We start from the raw sequence: 15163 nt of genomic DNA, 5'->3' as shown, positions 1-15163 counted from the left end.
GTTGCTTCCACAGTGTAACAAATGCCTCTCTCCTGCCCCAGCAAATACAGGATGTTCCACCTAAAGACTGTTTTTCATGTTTTAATGTACACACTTTCTGCTCAGGCATCTGCTCCTCCCCTGACTCCAGGGACTCACTTGTCTTAGCCTAGAAAAGTGCCCCGGGCAGCATTTTTATATGAGAGGGAAAAGAGAGGTAAGATAGGGTGAAAGACATGTATATTTCTGCAAGTACAAAGTTAACAGCCAGAAAATCCTGATATCAAGCTTTCTATTCTGAGAAAGAGGTCTTCTCAGACAACTGCCCAATGTGCTAGATAAATGTGCTTCCTACTATTCCCATGAACCAGCGGCCTTCTACGGCAGCTGATAGCAGGACAGTGTTTTAAGGATGCAGTAACTTATATTCCGGTATTGTCTGATTAGAACTAACACTTCTCAGCAACTCCCATTGCAGTAAAGCCCAAAATGCATTCCAGTTCCCAGTACAGCATCCTCCCCTCTGTTCCTTCTCCACAGGGTACACTTGCTCTCCCTTTCTCCCCAGCCCCATAGCACCTGAGGTATTGTAATGCCCACCAAGGAATGGAGTGAGCTGTGAGGTGAAACAGAGCCTTCAGCAGGAACTGCTCAAATCACCCTTGCTGCTGACAGGCAAATATCACAGAGCCACAGCCCAGACACAGTCGCAGAAATGAGCCTGGCAAATCGATGGAAAGAAGTGTGGAAATGAAAGTAAAATTAATCTGGTTTAATATGGAAGAACGTCTTATTTGCAGTAAAGTGGAATAGTAGTGATATGTAATATCTCCAGTATATCGACTCATCTGCCTTTATATGAAATTGCATACTTCTGGTATCAAGTGACCAGGAAAACAACTACAATACTGCCTTGGAGGTAGCAAAATGTAACTGGAAAAACTTCATGCTATCTATGAAAGTGCAGATTGTTTGCAGTAGTACAATAGGTTACATTCCATTCTAATCCTGTTTCAAAAATGAAACAAAATAATATAAATACATTTAAAAAGGATTCTCTACAGGATTTGCTATACAAACAGAACATAATTGTCACTGTATCCCTTGAGGTACTTTTGGCAGGATTTTGGATACACACACAGACAGAAAAAGGGTCTGGAAAAATGTGAAATCCAAAGGCAGAAAAGTGGGACAGTTTGTTCATATCTCAACATACCAAAGAAGAACTAGGATAGCAGAAAGTTCAGTAGCTAAAAAGTAATTATTTTCTAAGTAGAGGCACCAGAACACCTAACTCTGCAAAAAGGCACAAGCAGTAAGCTGGGTGCTATCTCACAGGATTGGACGGGTTGGTCCATTTGACCATGGAAGCTTCTGACCATCCTCTCTGGAAGCATTCAAAGCCAGGCTGGATGGGAACTTTGAGCAGCATGGTCTAGTGGGAGGTGTCCCTGCCTATAGCATGGAGTTGGAGCTAGATGATCGTAAAGGTCCCTTCCAACCCAAACCATTCTATGGTTCTATGGAGCCTACTGCCAACAACTGCCAAGCTCTCCAGAAGATGTGAGAAACTCCAGCTGAATATTATGAGCACTCCTCAGGCTGGCGAATATTTTCTAAGGAATTCTCCCTGCAGCAGTTGGCTTACAATTAATTCAGGATTTTGTTACAGTTCTATACTGAGCAATAGGACTCTATCTTTCTTATACATTGTGTTTGCTGAAAACTTTTTGTAGTTCCCAAATTAGGGTTGTTGTGTTTGGCAGGTTGGGAATGGGAGTCCTCAGAGAAGTTACTCTGGACCTTGTCAGAAATTGCTCAGGAAGTTACACACTTAAACACATAGATCTGTTTTAAAGCCCAAGCCTCTGGCATATAAACAGTTTCACCTGCTCAGAGTCTGACACATCTTTTCATTGTGGCTTTTATTTCAGTCTCATTTTGATTCAGGATCAACTGTTCTGCATGTCACAAATCTAAGTTCTGTGCATGATTCCAAACTTGCTGATATTTTCAGAACTATAAAAGCCTTAAACTGCCCTTCTATGGTAGAGGGAATACATTTCAAAACTTGATTCTAGTCAACATTGTCTGAATATACCTTATTATCCTTTTAAATAACAACAGACACACTAAAAATTGTACTGCTGCACTACATCTTGTTCTGCTTATTTACATCAGCAAGGATACTTTCTAGCTGCTCTACGTCATTATCTCTGAATCATCACCTAACCCTGTTGTTTTGGCCCACTCTTCCACACTTAGACACACACAGTAAGCAAGCCTCCATGATATTACCTGTAGCAAATACCGCCCACAGAATTGATAAACAAGCTTTCTGCTTTGTTAGTTTAAGTGAAATCTCTTACAAATAGAGCACCCATATACAGCAATATCTCCCAAGCAGAGCATCTGTTATCTGCATGACAAGGAGCATTGCCATAGACTTGAGTAAGGACAGGGTCAGGTGCCAGCAGCACACAGAATGCAGCATGCTGTTCTAACACAGCAAGTTCCTCTGTATACTGGAAGCCTCTGAAAACTATGGAAGGGAGGTGCTCCCTGCTTGGAAAGATGGGAAGTAATGACAGCAAGGGAAGAAAGGGGAAAAGGGAGAGTTATCCATTCATTTTGCACAAATATGTAAACCGTTCCTATAGTATTTATTATCCATATAAGTTCTCTAATGAAGTGCAGTCCACTGACATGTGGATAATACACGAGTTGTCTCACCACTTGCAACCCCACCCAAGTGCACTGGCTAGTGCAGGGATGGCCAACGGCTGTATGCATTGCTGCCATCCCATCAGTTATGTATAGATGGACAGCAGGAGCCTGTTCACACTGTGCTTTGCCTGGCTTAATAAACTGCAAGTCTTTTGTGCAGTTTTCTTTCTCTCACAACACGTAAGCATGCTCTGAGATCTGAATTTATCTGGTGACCAGTTTATTTCCCTAGTGATGAGTCCCGCGATGAGACAGTCGTGCAGCAGGTCAGACTGGGTACCCTTACCAACAGCTAATCACCCCTGGTCAAGAGGTCAGAAAAGGAGCCTCAGAGCCTAGACTTCCTGTCACGGGCCCTTTATTGTGTGGCCCTGAGAAAATGCTGACTGTGGGCTGTCCTCCACTGTCACCCTACTGAGCAGGGTGGCATATTTGCCTGCACCACAGATATGCTGCAGTTATTTAGGCAACACTGGCAGAGAGCTTTAGAGATGTAAGCAGTTGCACAAGAAATAAACTTTATTCACAAATGTTTAGAAATACCACGTTTGCCTTTGCTTGCAGTGTTGTATTTCTGCTGCTGTTCGAAAGCCCATGATATAAAGAACTTAAAAGGTAAATGCTCACAGAAGAAATTTTCCACATTCCTATGAAATGGGATCTCATTCCTATGAATGGGATTTGATTCAGACAGACATTTCAAAGTCTTATTTTAATATAAGTCCTTGCACTTCCAAATCTCAGAGCGAGCAACCCAGTTTTCTAGTAAAATAGCAGGAGACACCCTCAAAGTTCAGACTATAGTTTAGAGATATTGTTTAACAGAATTCCACAGTTTGAAATAAAGGTGATGTACTTACCAACAGCCTCCTGCAATAGCCAAACCTCCGGCTCCCATCTTCCCCAGTCAGCATGAAAGAGAAAGTCTCACTAAAAGGAAGAAAATTGTCCTGATCTTAGTACCAGAACTGCAGCCTAAGTAGAAAGTAGGTCATTTGAAAACGGATAGCGCTTTATCCTATGAGAGGCTGTTCCCACTGAAAGGTCTTGTCTCCCTCTGTCCATCACCTGGACATACTCTTGAGGCAAAATTCCATCAAGAGTAAAGTAAAAATGTCTGCACAGTCCTGGACAACCTAGTTATTTTCTTATAAGAAGAGATAGGTGCTGAATTTAAATGGCATAGCAGTGTCTTCAAACTGCAGAAGGAATATAAGAATCAGATTTTGAGAGCATTGTTCAAATGCTGTGTATCCTTTATGTTTTAGTTACATTCTCTTTTAGACTGTGCCTTGTTTTTAAAGGGAGAGCCCTAGGCATTCTCTTAGAGTAGAGAAATCATTTGCTAATCTAAAAATAATACAGATTAACAGTGGGTTTATGAATTTGCATACTGGCTGATAACCGTTCCTGGCTACTTTGCAAGTTTGAAATGGCATTATATAAAACTCTTCTTAATGCCAGGCTTTACATAATTATAGCAGAATATGATAGGGATATCTTATTTCACAAACACGGACTCCTGGAAAATCTGTCTAGCAGAGCAGCAGCAGAAGAGGTAGAATGCTGTGCAAGCAGATCTGCATGCTGCTCCCAGCAACGTTGTCCACACAGTTTTACTTCAGTGTGTTCTACACTTCATTGTTCAGGTGATTAAAAATACTGAGTATAGCCAAGCAACACTGAATATAACATGGTTATGTGATGCACATCATACCTAAGCTACTAAAACATTCCACGTGTATTTTTGGCTGCAGTGATTCCTAGCTGAATGCTAGTTTCTCGCCATTGTTGAAACTCCTTTAAGATATGCACTGTACATTTCATTTACATACACCTCATGCCACGCATCTTTAAAAGACATTTCATATTTTGGGATATTTCTTCTTTCTTCCCCTTCTTTTACTACTTTATCATCACACCAGCAGGTTCAGATCCACTGGTTTCTTCTAAATGAAGAAGAAAATGGAAGTCTGGCTCTCCCTTCCTTTATCCTCTCCTCATATATATTCATTCATACATAAGGAAGACAGTGCTCCCTGCGTTGGGCCAGTAGAGGTGCCATGCAACATCAGGTAAGCATTCTGGGGTACATGAGTAGAGCAAGTAGTGGGCATGGTCCTTTTTAAGGTTCATTTTAAATACTTTCATTTACATTTTTTGATTCAGCACTGAGAGAAACCTTCAGATCTTTTCCCTTCAGCCACACAGGCTGGTGAGCTGGGCAGAATGGGGAAGAAAAATAATACAGAACCTAAAAAAATTAAATACAGCTGCTTGAGCCTAAAGTGGCCAAGACTTAAACTGCTACTTCCATAATTGGGCATCAGCAAGCCTGCAGCTGCTCCAGATGCACTGCATCAGCACTGTGAGGCAGAGGAGCATCAAAGGATATACCTGTTGTATTCAGAGACAGGGAGCCAGTCTTTAGCATCAGGAAAGCAGAACTGAGGGATGGCCTTGAGACGCTCCTCTGCTTCACGCATTTGCTTGGTTGGCCTTTCTAGCTGTGGGGGAGAAGAATTGAAATTAAATCAGTTACTGTTATGGCCAGCTTCACAGCACCTCTCAGGAGTTGAAGGGAGGTGGGGGTTTGCTGCTGAGCTCTGAAGAGCAAAGACCCATCAGCCGGTTCCATACTGGTGCTTGGCAGAGTGAGGCATGACCCCAAGAGAGGCTTTTAGAAGCTAGTACAACACAAATAACCACTGTTGGTTTCCCTAAGTTAACCCAAACTCCCCTGTTGCACAACATCCAATTAAAATGCACTCCTATCTGAAATTTCTTTCTGCTGCCAGAGTAGACCTAGTTCAGCAAAAATCTTTCCATTGACTTCAGTGAGTTTTGGAACAAACCCTGACAGAGCTAAATGGAGTTGCAAGGGAAATATTTAGAAACTGAATTTAAACACAATATTTAAAGCACCTAAAATTGGGCCAAACTCTCCAGTGCTGGAAATGGCAATTTTGTAAATAGGGAAAGCTTTCTGCCACCTTCTCAATGCTCTTTTCTTTATACAAATTCTGAAAGTTGAATGATTAACTCCAATTAAGAAATAGATTTCAATCAATTTTCCCACTTATTCACATCATTGATTTTAGCAAAATAAAGATCTTAGAAAGCATTTAGAGTAAGTTGTATGTAAGAATTTTTCTTTTACCTTGGGAAACTGATATGACACTTCTGGGAGGTAAGTATTTTTAGAGGGCTTCTTTTTCAGTGATACTACCACAAAATATTCAAATAACTCCCGTTCCTGCCACTCAATGAGCTCCAGTTCCAGGGTTCGATAACTCGGAGCTCTCTTCAGCATTGACTGGATATGCACTAGGCGCTGGGTATGAGCTAGCATTAAAAAGAAAAAAAAAAGGTACAGATCATTACCTGGGAGTATAATGTGTACGTGTGAGCCACAGCCATTCACAAAGGACTTCCAGTTTGCCAGCGTATTATTCTAAGCATGTTCTCCTTACAAAATCAGGCTTTCGTACTGCCTCACTAATTCCACCCATAAATCAAACCTCTCTCCAAGTAATGAAGTGATGCAACACTAAGTCACTGAAATCTTTTGCAGTTCATAACTGTTACACTGCCAAAGATCTGCTTTTTCTTCACGTCTAAGACTATATTATAATCTCTTCCATCAGCATGCAAATGCACTAGAACCTCCAAGGTGACACTTCACCTCAGGCCTGACTTGCATGTGGTTTACACTGGCGAAAAATGGTTCTGTGACTGGTCACTGCAGTACAGCTCTGTGGGAACAGCCCTGATACAGTGATGTGTCTTCACATCTCTCAGTTCTGATCAGCATTAACTGAAAAAAAACTAAGTAAAAACAGCTGCCTGTTTGCATGTTCTTCCCACCTCTTCACAGCAGGATCTCTCTGCAATGGCAGTCAAACTATTAGCGGCACATGTCCATCCCATAAGTTATATTTGTAGACACAGTTCAGAAAAGGCATGTTTCCTCTTGCAATAGGGAAATAAGATGTCATAAGCATTTGATCTCAACAGTAATTAACCAGCAAAAATAAAAGAAACCGCTCTGATGACCAGCTGGCATACAACTGGTCCAACAACATAAGAATTATAAATTATTTTGTTAGAAAGTTTGGATCATGATCTGACTGCACAAGTAGGGAAGCCAAATCCCAAGAAAAAACCTGCAGTAGATAGATAAGAAGGCTTTGTCCTCATCTTATTTCAATAGCTCTGCATACCTGTGGGGTTTTTTTCACCTCTCTTACTAATAACATGATAGATTTTTAGTAATAAAATCTGATTTTTTTTGTAATTCTCTCCATTTATCAGGTCTCTTGAATATGAGACACTAACTCACTGGCCTGACCTCAGTGGAGTTTGTGCAGGTACTGCACACTGATAGAGGAATTTCACAGAATAATAGAATGGCTTCCATTGGGGGGAACCTTAAGGATCATCTAGTTCCAACTTCCCTGCCATTGTCACGGTTGCCAATTGACAGGATCCCGTCCAACCTGACTTTGAATGACTCCAGAGATGGGGCATCCACACCTTTATGGGCAACACGTTCCAGCACCTGATCACCATCTAAGTAAAAATATTTCTTCCTAATATCTATCCTAAATCTCCCCTCTTTTAGTTTAAGCCATTCTCCCTTATCCTATCACTATCAGACCATGGAAAAAGTCAGTCCCCTTCCTGCTTGTAAGCTCCCTTCAATTACTGGAAGACTGCAATGAAGTTTTCCTGGAGCTTTCTTTTCTCCAGGCTGAACATCCTTCCTATAATGAGGGCCACAGGCTTGAACAGTACTCCAGTTAGGGCCTCACAAGGTCAGAGTAAAGGGCAAGAATCACCTTCCTCTCCCTGCTGCCACCCCCCTGTTGATGCAGCCACAGATACTGTTGGCCTTTTAGGTTGCAAGAGCACACTGTTGGATCATGACCAGCATTTCATCCATCAGGATCCACAAATCCTTCTCCTCAGGGTTGAACTCAAGGAGTTCTTCTCTCAGTCTATAATCATATCTGGGATTGCCTCGACCCAAGTGTAGCAGCTTGCACTTGGCCTTCTTAAACCTCATTAGATTTCCACTTTTCAAGCATATCCAGGTCCTTCCATATGGCATCCCCTCTTCTATTTTGTCAACTGCACCACTCATCTTGGTGCCATCAGCAAACTTGCTGAGGGTACATTCAATACCACTGTCTATTTTATTGATAAAGATGTTGAAGAGCACTGGTCCCAAGACAGTCCCTTGGGAGACATCACCTGTGTCCAGTCTCCACCTGGACATAGAGCTCTCTGGCTATGACCATCCAATCAATTCCTTATTCAGCTAATAGATCAGCCTTCAAATCCACTTCTCTCCAATTTTTAGAGATAAGGATGTGGTACAAGTCAAAGGCCTTGCACAAATTCAAGTTGACAACATCAAGTCCTTCCTTTGCCCATCTTTGCAGTCATTCCATCACAAAAGGCCACCAGATTGGTTGGGCATGATCTGCCCTTACTGAAGTCATGTTAGCTGTCTCAAATCACCTCCTTATCTTGCACATGCCTTAACATCTCATTCAGGAGAATCTGCACCACATGATCCTCCCAGGCACAGACATGAGGCACACCGGCCTCATGTTTCCTAGGTCTTCTTTTCTCCCTTTCCTGAATACGAGAGTGAAGTTTCTCTTTTTCCAGTCACCAGTTACTTGTCAGACTTGGCCTGACAGCCACGATTTTTCAAATATGATGGAGAGTAATTTGGCAACCTCTTCAGCCTGTTCCTTTAGAACTCTGGAATAAATTTCTATAAATTCTCTAAATTCTATAATATATATTCTAGGTGTTCTGTAAGTTCTGTAACATCTATAAATTCTGTGAATTTCTATAATTTGCAGACTGTATACCTATGAAAGAATATAAGAACTGCTATGCTGGATCATACCCAATACTCCAACTGCAGTTAGCAGTTAGCACTTAAAGCAGCGTATGAATAAGAAGAGAGCTTATATATCCAACCTCATTCCTCTAAGTTTGCACTTGATTGCTATTCTGGAAAACAGCAGCATCCAAGAAGTGATTAATAAAGCAAACCTATTGAAGGTCCTGTTCTTATTATATGACACAGTGTACATATCCTTGTTAGATCCTCACAGTTCTTTCTGTCTATGCTTTCTACATTCATGCTCCTGTGTTAGCTCTGCAATAGTGAAGTTAACATAATTCACAAAGGAAAATACACGTTATAGACAGGAACAATGCTCAGTAGTAGGAGATTACGTGTTGACAGAGTCTGTGATAGTGTCTGATTAGAAGGAACTGAAGTCTGACCTCTTACCTTTAAACCTGTCATCTGAGTCACTCTCACTCTCACTGTTCTCATCTGGAAAGGAGATAAAGCGATCAGTTAATGCAAAACCAAAGCAAACATGAACTCAATTTACTGGTGGTGAAACTGGGGAAAAACACATCACACACTGAACCTTATGATCAAGACATGCTCTCTCTGGAGTTTTCAAACATTTTGAAATAAACAGTTTGAGTGGATGTTCAGATTATCTTTGCATTGGAGTAAGTTACAATTTTCCTTGAGAATAAAAGCTTCATGAAAACAGAATTCATTCTCCATTGTAGCAAATCACTGCACTGAAACCCAATCTCTGTAAACCATTCCGATACTTTTTCAAACTTGCAATTTTTTTAATATAGTTATGTACTTTAGAAGTCAAGGGAAGCCTTATGAACCTTGTCTGAGTAATATTTTCAATGGGCAGAATTGACCAGACTGAGTGAGAGTACCATGCAAAAGTAACTCTACAATAAGATGTGTTTCTGTCACATTAAAATTTCATTATACTCCTACTACAAACACAGCCTGAATTTCCTTCTGGAACCACGCTTTTCCAGAAAGAATCTGAATTGCAGGCAGAGTTATATTCACACATTCATGCCAGGAAAAAATACAGAATTAAGAATTATAGAGTTAAAATTGCAAATTTTGGAAAAAACTTACAGACATAAACCACTGAAAATCTGTGCTAAAGAACAGGCTGGGTGAGTCTAGATGGTCATGAGATTAATAAAATAGACAACAGTGAAAATCTGATTTATTTTTAGCTCATTCCCATTTTTTTACTCTCACAAGAAAAAGTTATCATCTTTTACAGCAGAAAGCTCTAAACAAAGTTGAGCCTGGAGTAGATGTGAACAGAAGGAAATCTGTTACTTCTGCAACAATCAAATGGATTCACTAAACTATGATGTGTGTGTCGCACCTCTCAGGGATGCAGTCTCAATGTTGGACATAGAAAGTTTCTTCAATCGTTTTTTTCCTCTTTTTGCACTGTAGATGGAATTGATTCTCTGGACAAGCTGCAAAATAAGAAAGAGAACAACCAGTAAGGCAAATCACTTTTCTGCTAGGAAACTTAATTAACTAGCCGATGCAAACAAACAATTTGACAGTAGATGACAGACTAACTAGATGCCCTAAAACATTTATCAGCTCAAAGGGCTTTTCTCTTCTCCCTTTTTTTTGCTCTCATTTGCTTGAATCACTTATTTTGAATCTCACTACCTTGCCTATAGTTATATTTTGAAAAACAAAGAACTCCAGAATCAAGATCCTATTTTCAAAAATGAGTTAGACATTTGCAATAAAAGCACCTTGAGACTGAGTGTTCAAAGACATCTATTATCCTTTGCATTTCTCTCTCTTGGAGAAAGAGTTGGCCCTAGGTTTTTAAAGCCTTTACACCTAACAGAGTAGTGTGCTGCTTTGAAGCCCTATTATATCAGCTGAGGATTTGGCCCATATGGACTTCTCCCACCCCCTTCCAACTTGTGCTGTCCTTACTGACCTTCAGAGGTGCTGCATTTACTTTCTCCAATCTTATCTACAAAATTATTTTGAAATTGGCTACTGGTGCTGGCTGAAGCCAGCAGTAGCCAGAATTTTAATTCCTAGTAATCATCTTTATGACTTCTTTTCACAGGGCTAATATGGATAACAATCTTCTATCCAAAATAATCTGAGATAATGGAAAATATTCATGTTTAATGACTTTAACAAGAGATTGGGATTACCAAAAATTAGTAATTAAACAATATACTATAATTTCTGAAGAGTCATAAATACGAAGCAATTAATCTTCATAATGACCTAATGAGTCAGTAACAGTTTATTTCATTCCATAGCAGCCCTACTCATAGAAGTATGGTACAATTTGCAAAAGCTGTTTTACCTCAGCTTTAAGAGGGAAACAGAGTGAGAAACTAATTTACCATAGACAGAGGAGAAAGTCAGTAACAGAGCACAGATTTGGAACAAATTTGCACTCAGTTCTTCCAACAGCTGAATCATGCTGGCTATGTTTTATCAGGAGTGTTAATTGAAATACGTACCTAATTTTCATGGTAAATTTTACATTTACTGCATAAATTATTTTTATACTTCTACCAAGCACAGGAAGAATTAAACAAGTCCCCTCCCCTCCATTTCCAAGAGTACATAAGAATGTGGTTGGGTACAGGATGCACAGATAGCACTGGGAGAATCCCAAAGGAGCTGGGACAGCAAATCAAAGGAGCTAACCATAACTAAATCAAAATCAATTCTAGGAGAGATCAGAGGCCAGCCTGTGAAAGGCTTTGCTGAAATATTGTGCTCCCTTCACGGGGCTGCCCAGTGCTCTGTCTGCTTGGGTTGTTTCACTAATAGTGAAACCTGCACAGCAGTAAATGAAGTCCAGGTTTTTTTAAAGCATTTGGATATGGTTTCATAAAGCATTCCTGTTATCTTCCCTTTAGGTTTTGCATCTGTGGAGGCACAGGGTAGTGATCCAGAACAGTTATTTCTCAGGTAAGAGTTTTTTATCTAATAACTAATATTTATTCAATAAAAATGTGAGATTATCCAGTAATATGAGATTCTAGGAGCTAGAGCTGTCAAAAGTAGAAATAATTTGAGATTTCTGATAAAATTCTGAACATTCACATACTTAAAATATAATTTCATATGGGGAGAATATCTATTCCTTAAATGCAACAAATTTGAAAGTCGGGTACAAAAGTAACATCCAAACTTTCCAAGTTTTACTCAAAACCAAGAAGTATGCTACTCTGCAAACTACTCTGTAACTTCCTCCGCAGATGTATGCTCATATGTGCAATAGAATAGTGTATTTCATGAAAATAAAATTATAGTAAATAGTAAAGATATAAAATTATTCCTTTTGATTGCTTCTGGCTGAGTCAGAATTTTGTTTAATTGACAGGAACATAGAAATCTCCATCCACTCACAATATTTACAGCCGCATACTTTAAAATACACTCTCTAAAAAGAGTAGAAAAGAGTTGAATATACAGTAAAAAACTGACTCTTCGCAAGCCAGCAGTGAACATATTGCCTGTTCTCTCTATTGCTATTGTACTAGAGAAGGTCTTATTGGTCTTTCTAGTTGATTTGTTGTTTGGTTTGTTGGGCTGGGTTTTTTTGCTTGTTGGTTTCTGCTTTTTCTCTTACACATCTCATTTTGAGCTGGAAAGTTTGAATTCCTTGACAAGTAGAAAATTATTTCTCACTTCAAGACAACAGGGTTATGAGGATGGGGTAAGTTGTAAATAAATGCAGAAACTCTTTGCAATGATGGCAGTCCAATGTTTGCACGTGCAAACAAAGTGCAGAGTTACTCACTCGCAGGGAAGGGACTTTCACAGTTGGGGTCTGTGTAAAAAGGAGTATATTTTGTCTACCAAGAAAAAGAGCTTTCAATAAGAGCTACATGTTGGATAGAAAATTGCAGGTTTTTGCAGGCAGGTGACCTATCCCCAAGCATAAGCCTTGTATTTGAGGCCTTGTAATCAGAGAACCATTTGTTGGGACAAGATCACCCTGCCAGTACCTTTGGGATCCTCCTGGCCCGGCGTGTAGACAGCAGCTCACTTGCAGTACTCAGACTGTCCTCATTAAGGCTGGTGGGGGAAGAGGGAATGCCAAGCTGAGCCAGCAGCAGCATATCATCGTGGCTGTGCCGCTTGGGTAGCCGTGGTAAGCGGTGGCTCTTCCTTTCTGACCAGTTCCCTACGCGCAGAGACTGGCTGCTGGGCTTTGAAGGTAGCTGTGGGAACAAGAACAGCTTGAACTCTTCCACTCCTCAGCAACATTTAGTGCAGAAAAAGCTCTATGCGTGAGTGGTGGCTGTATAAATACGTCATGCCAGGTGAGCCACATCTCTACAAAGTATGTGCAAAAAGAGAGGTAAAGGTCAGACTGAAGAGATGGGGGTCAATACCCTTATCTAAATTTCAAAGAAAACAATAAACTGCGTTCGGCTTTGAATTTCCATGTACTCACATCACATCAACGCTATAAGTGTTCAAACCTAACCTAAAGTTTGGCTGACATCAAAACACTGATATGATGGGCCTGATCTCTCTCACAGTGGTGAAAATCAAGAGTGACTACACTGAAGCTATTTTATTCCTGAGAAAGTAGGAAATCAAGCTTGCTGTATTTCCATGGTGTCAAAGTTGTTTTGAGATCTGTCAATACGCAAAGATCTTATTACAACTCTGTCCTGCCTTCCCAAGGAATTTACTTTAAAAGACAAATTGGTTATTACTGTAGTAGGAAAGCAAAATCTCATTGACAGGATTAAGTACCAAGAAGCATCTATCTTCAAAAATCTGGGAGTCTCTTGGAACAGATCTCAGAGCAGCTCTGCCTAGTTCTTGGGAAGGTTAATTGCAGGCTGACAGGGTCAAGTCCTAGGGTTCTTTTCCCAGCTTCCCTGTGATGCAAGTGAAAGACAGAAAGTGTTTCCCTCCATAACTCTGCACCTCACCCTGTCTGTCCGCCAAACAGTCCTTTACGTATCTATTACAGCAACATGTTTTAAAACAGTACCATTTTCTTGAACAACTGGCAGCTGGCATTCACTGATGTCCTATCAGCAGTGTTAACAACAGTGCACCTGCAGTATTAAATATCTCATTTGTAATAGTTGGAGGGCATACCCATCACAGGGCCATATGATCTGGAGTTAAGTGTAGGGTGTCTGTATGTGTGGGTTTTGCATCACAAACAGAATGTCATCAATAAAACATCTTCTTTGTAGCTCATGACTTAAAGAATTGGAAATAACAAACAGGAAAGGAGAAGTCACTATGGGATTCAAAATTACCACAAGCCAGTGTTTGAGGTCTCTGCTTACCACAGATCTGCATGCCAGGAGAATCTACAGCAGACTATACTTCAATGAAAAAAACACTTTTGGAGATGATTGGTGAAAGCCTGTTGACTTTCTGGCCCCTTCCATCTTGTTTATCATCTGAAGTCATGTTGCTAAACCAGCTATGTTGCTATGCTGGAAAAACTGGGTGATAAATTATTGCCAAAGCCACCATTTTTCAGGAAATTGAGGTTCTATTTTTGGTCATTGAAGAATTACCCAGATCCATAGCTGACCTGCCCTTAGTGTTCCTTTGCTCTACGAATCAACAAAATGACACCACAATTATGGAACTAATGGAATCTCCTGGCTGCATTGCAAAAAGAAGCTACCAGAATAAAGAGCCCTGTTGCACAGATACTAAAGAATACTTATTTATTGATAAATCTTACAGAGGTCACTGTAATCCATAAATTCTTTGGTCTCCCTTTGTAAAACACAGAAGAGTGAACAGCATGTTACTACCATGGGCCTATATGGTTCATCCTTTTGGATGGCTTAAATGGTACCACAACTACTGTTAACATACAGGGTACTGCCCAAAATAATTGTTCTTTGTAATATGTCTCTCACTACAAAATTATCTTTCTCCTTACTCTGCCTGATCACTCCCTTAATACTTTCTATTCACAAAATCAGAATCATTGGGGTTGAAAGGGACCTCCAGAGGTCACTTCCCACTTGCTCCCTTTTCAGTAGCTTAGCAGAAAACACTTCTGTTTTACAGATGATGGGCCAGGCGTATGCTAAGAATCTTGATAATATTTTTATCTCTAGGACCGTGGTGCCCATGTGTACCCAAATATAGCAAAAGAAAATATATTTTGTTTTGTTCTAGGTCAGTTTACATGACAAAAAAGGTAGACTCTTGTGACCTTTCATTAAAATGTAAATTTTCTGTTGATTCAGTGCTAAACAATGTTCCTTTAAAAGAGGTTTCAAACCTCAAAATTAAGCATGCGATAAATTTAAATTTTTCCTTATGAACACAACGATCCCATAAACCACAAAGCAACCTGGCATTTCATAGCTTTCACAGAAAACACACTGCTTTGGAAAATTCACCACAAAACAGAAAGTCTGCAGGTGTTTTACTTTATGCTGCCAACACAGCTTATACAGCTTTGTTAAATGCAGACACTCTGGTTTTTCTGATTATGGTTATTTATTTCTTCACTGGGAGGGGGAGTAAAGGGGTATGTTTTGCCTGTTCCATCTTAGAAGAAACCATGCCACATTACAT

At 40.1% G+C, this 15163-nt stretch overlaps 1 protein-coding gene across 1 annotated transcript in view; it reads right to left on the bottom strand.

The window, feature by feature from the left end:
• Positions 1–15163, bottom strand: part of DENND2B (DENN domain containing 2B) — a 91049-nt gene that overhangs the window by 28920 nt on the left and 46966 nt on the right. The window contains exons 5-10 of the mRNA XM_010710979.3: positions 12592–12807; positions 9963–10059; positions 9026–9070; positions 5867–6051; positions 5104–5213; positions 3567–3636 (exon numbers count right to left, since the gene is read on the bottom strand). Of these exons, the coding sequence (XP_010709281.1) occupies positions 3567–3636; positions 5104–5213; positions 5867–6051; positions 9026–9070; positions 9963–10059; positions 12592–12807 (723 nt within the window). The remainder of the gene's footprint in view (positions 1–3566; positions 3637–5103; positions 5214–5866; positions 6052–9025; positions 9071–9962; positions 10060–12591; positions 12808–15163) is intronic.

Source organism: Meleagris gallopavo, chromosome 5 (genome assembly GCF_000146605.3).
Source record: "Meleagris gallopavo isolate NT-WF06-2002-E0010 breed Aviagen turkey brand Nicholas breeding stock chromosome 5, Turkey_5.1, whole genome shotgun sequence".
Taxonomy (NCBI): domain Eukaryota; kingdom Metazoa; phylum Chordata; class Aves; order Galliformes; family Phasianidae; genus Meleagris; species Meleagris gallopavo.
The sequence above is the reverse complement of the archived record's forward strand: the minus strand, read 5'-3'. Positions and strand labels throughout refer to the sequence as shown.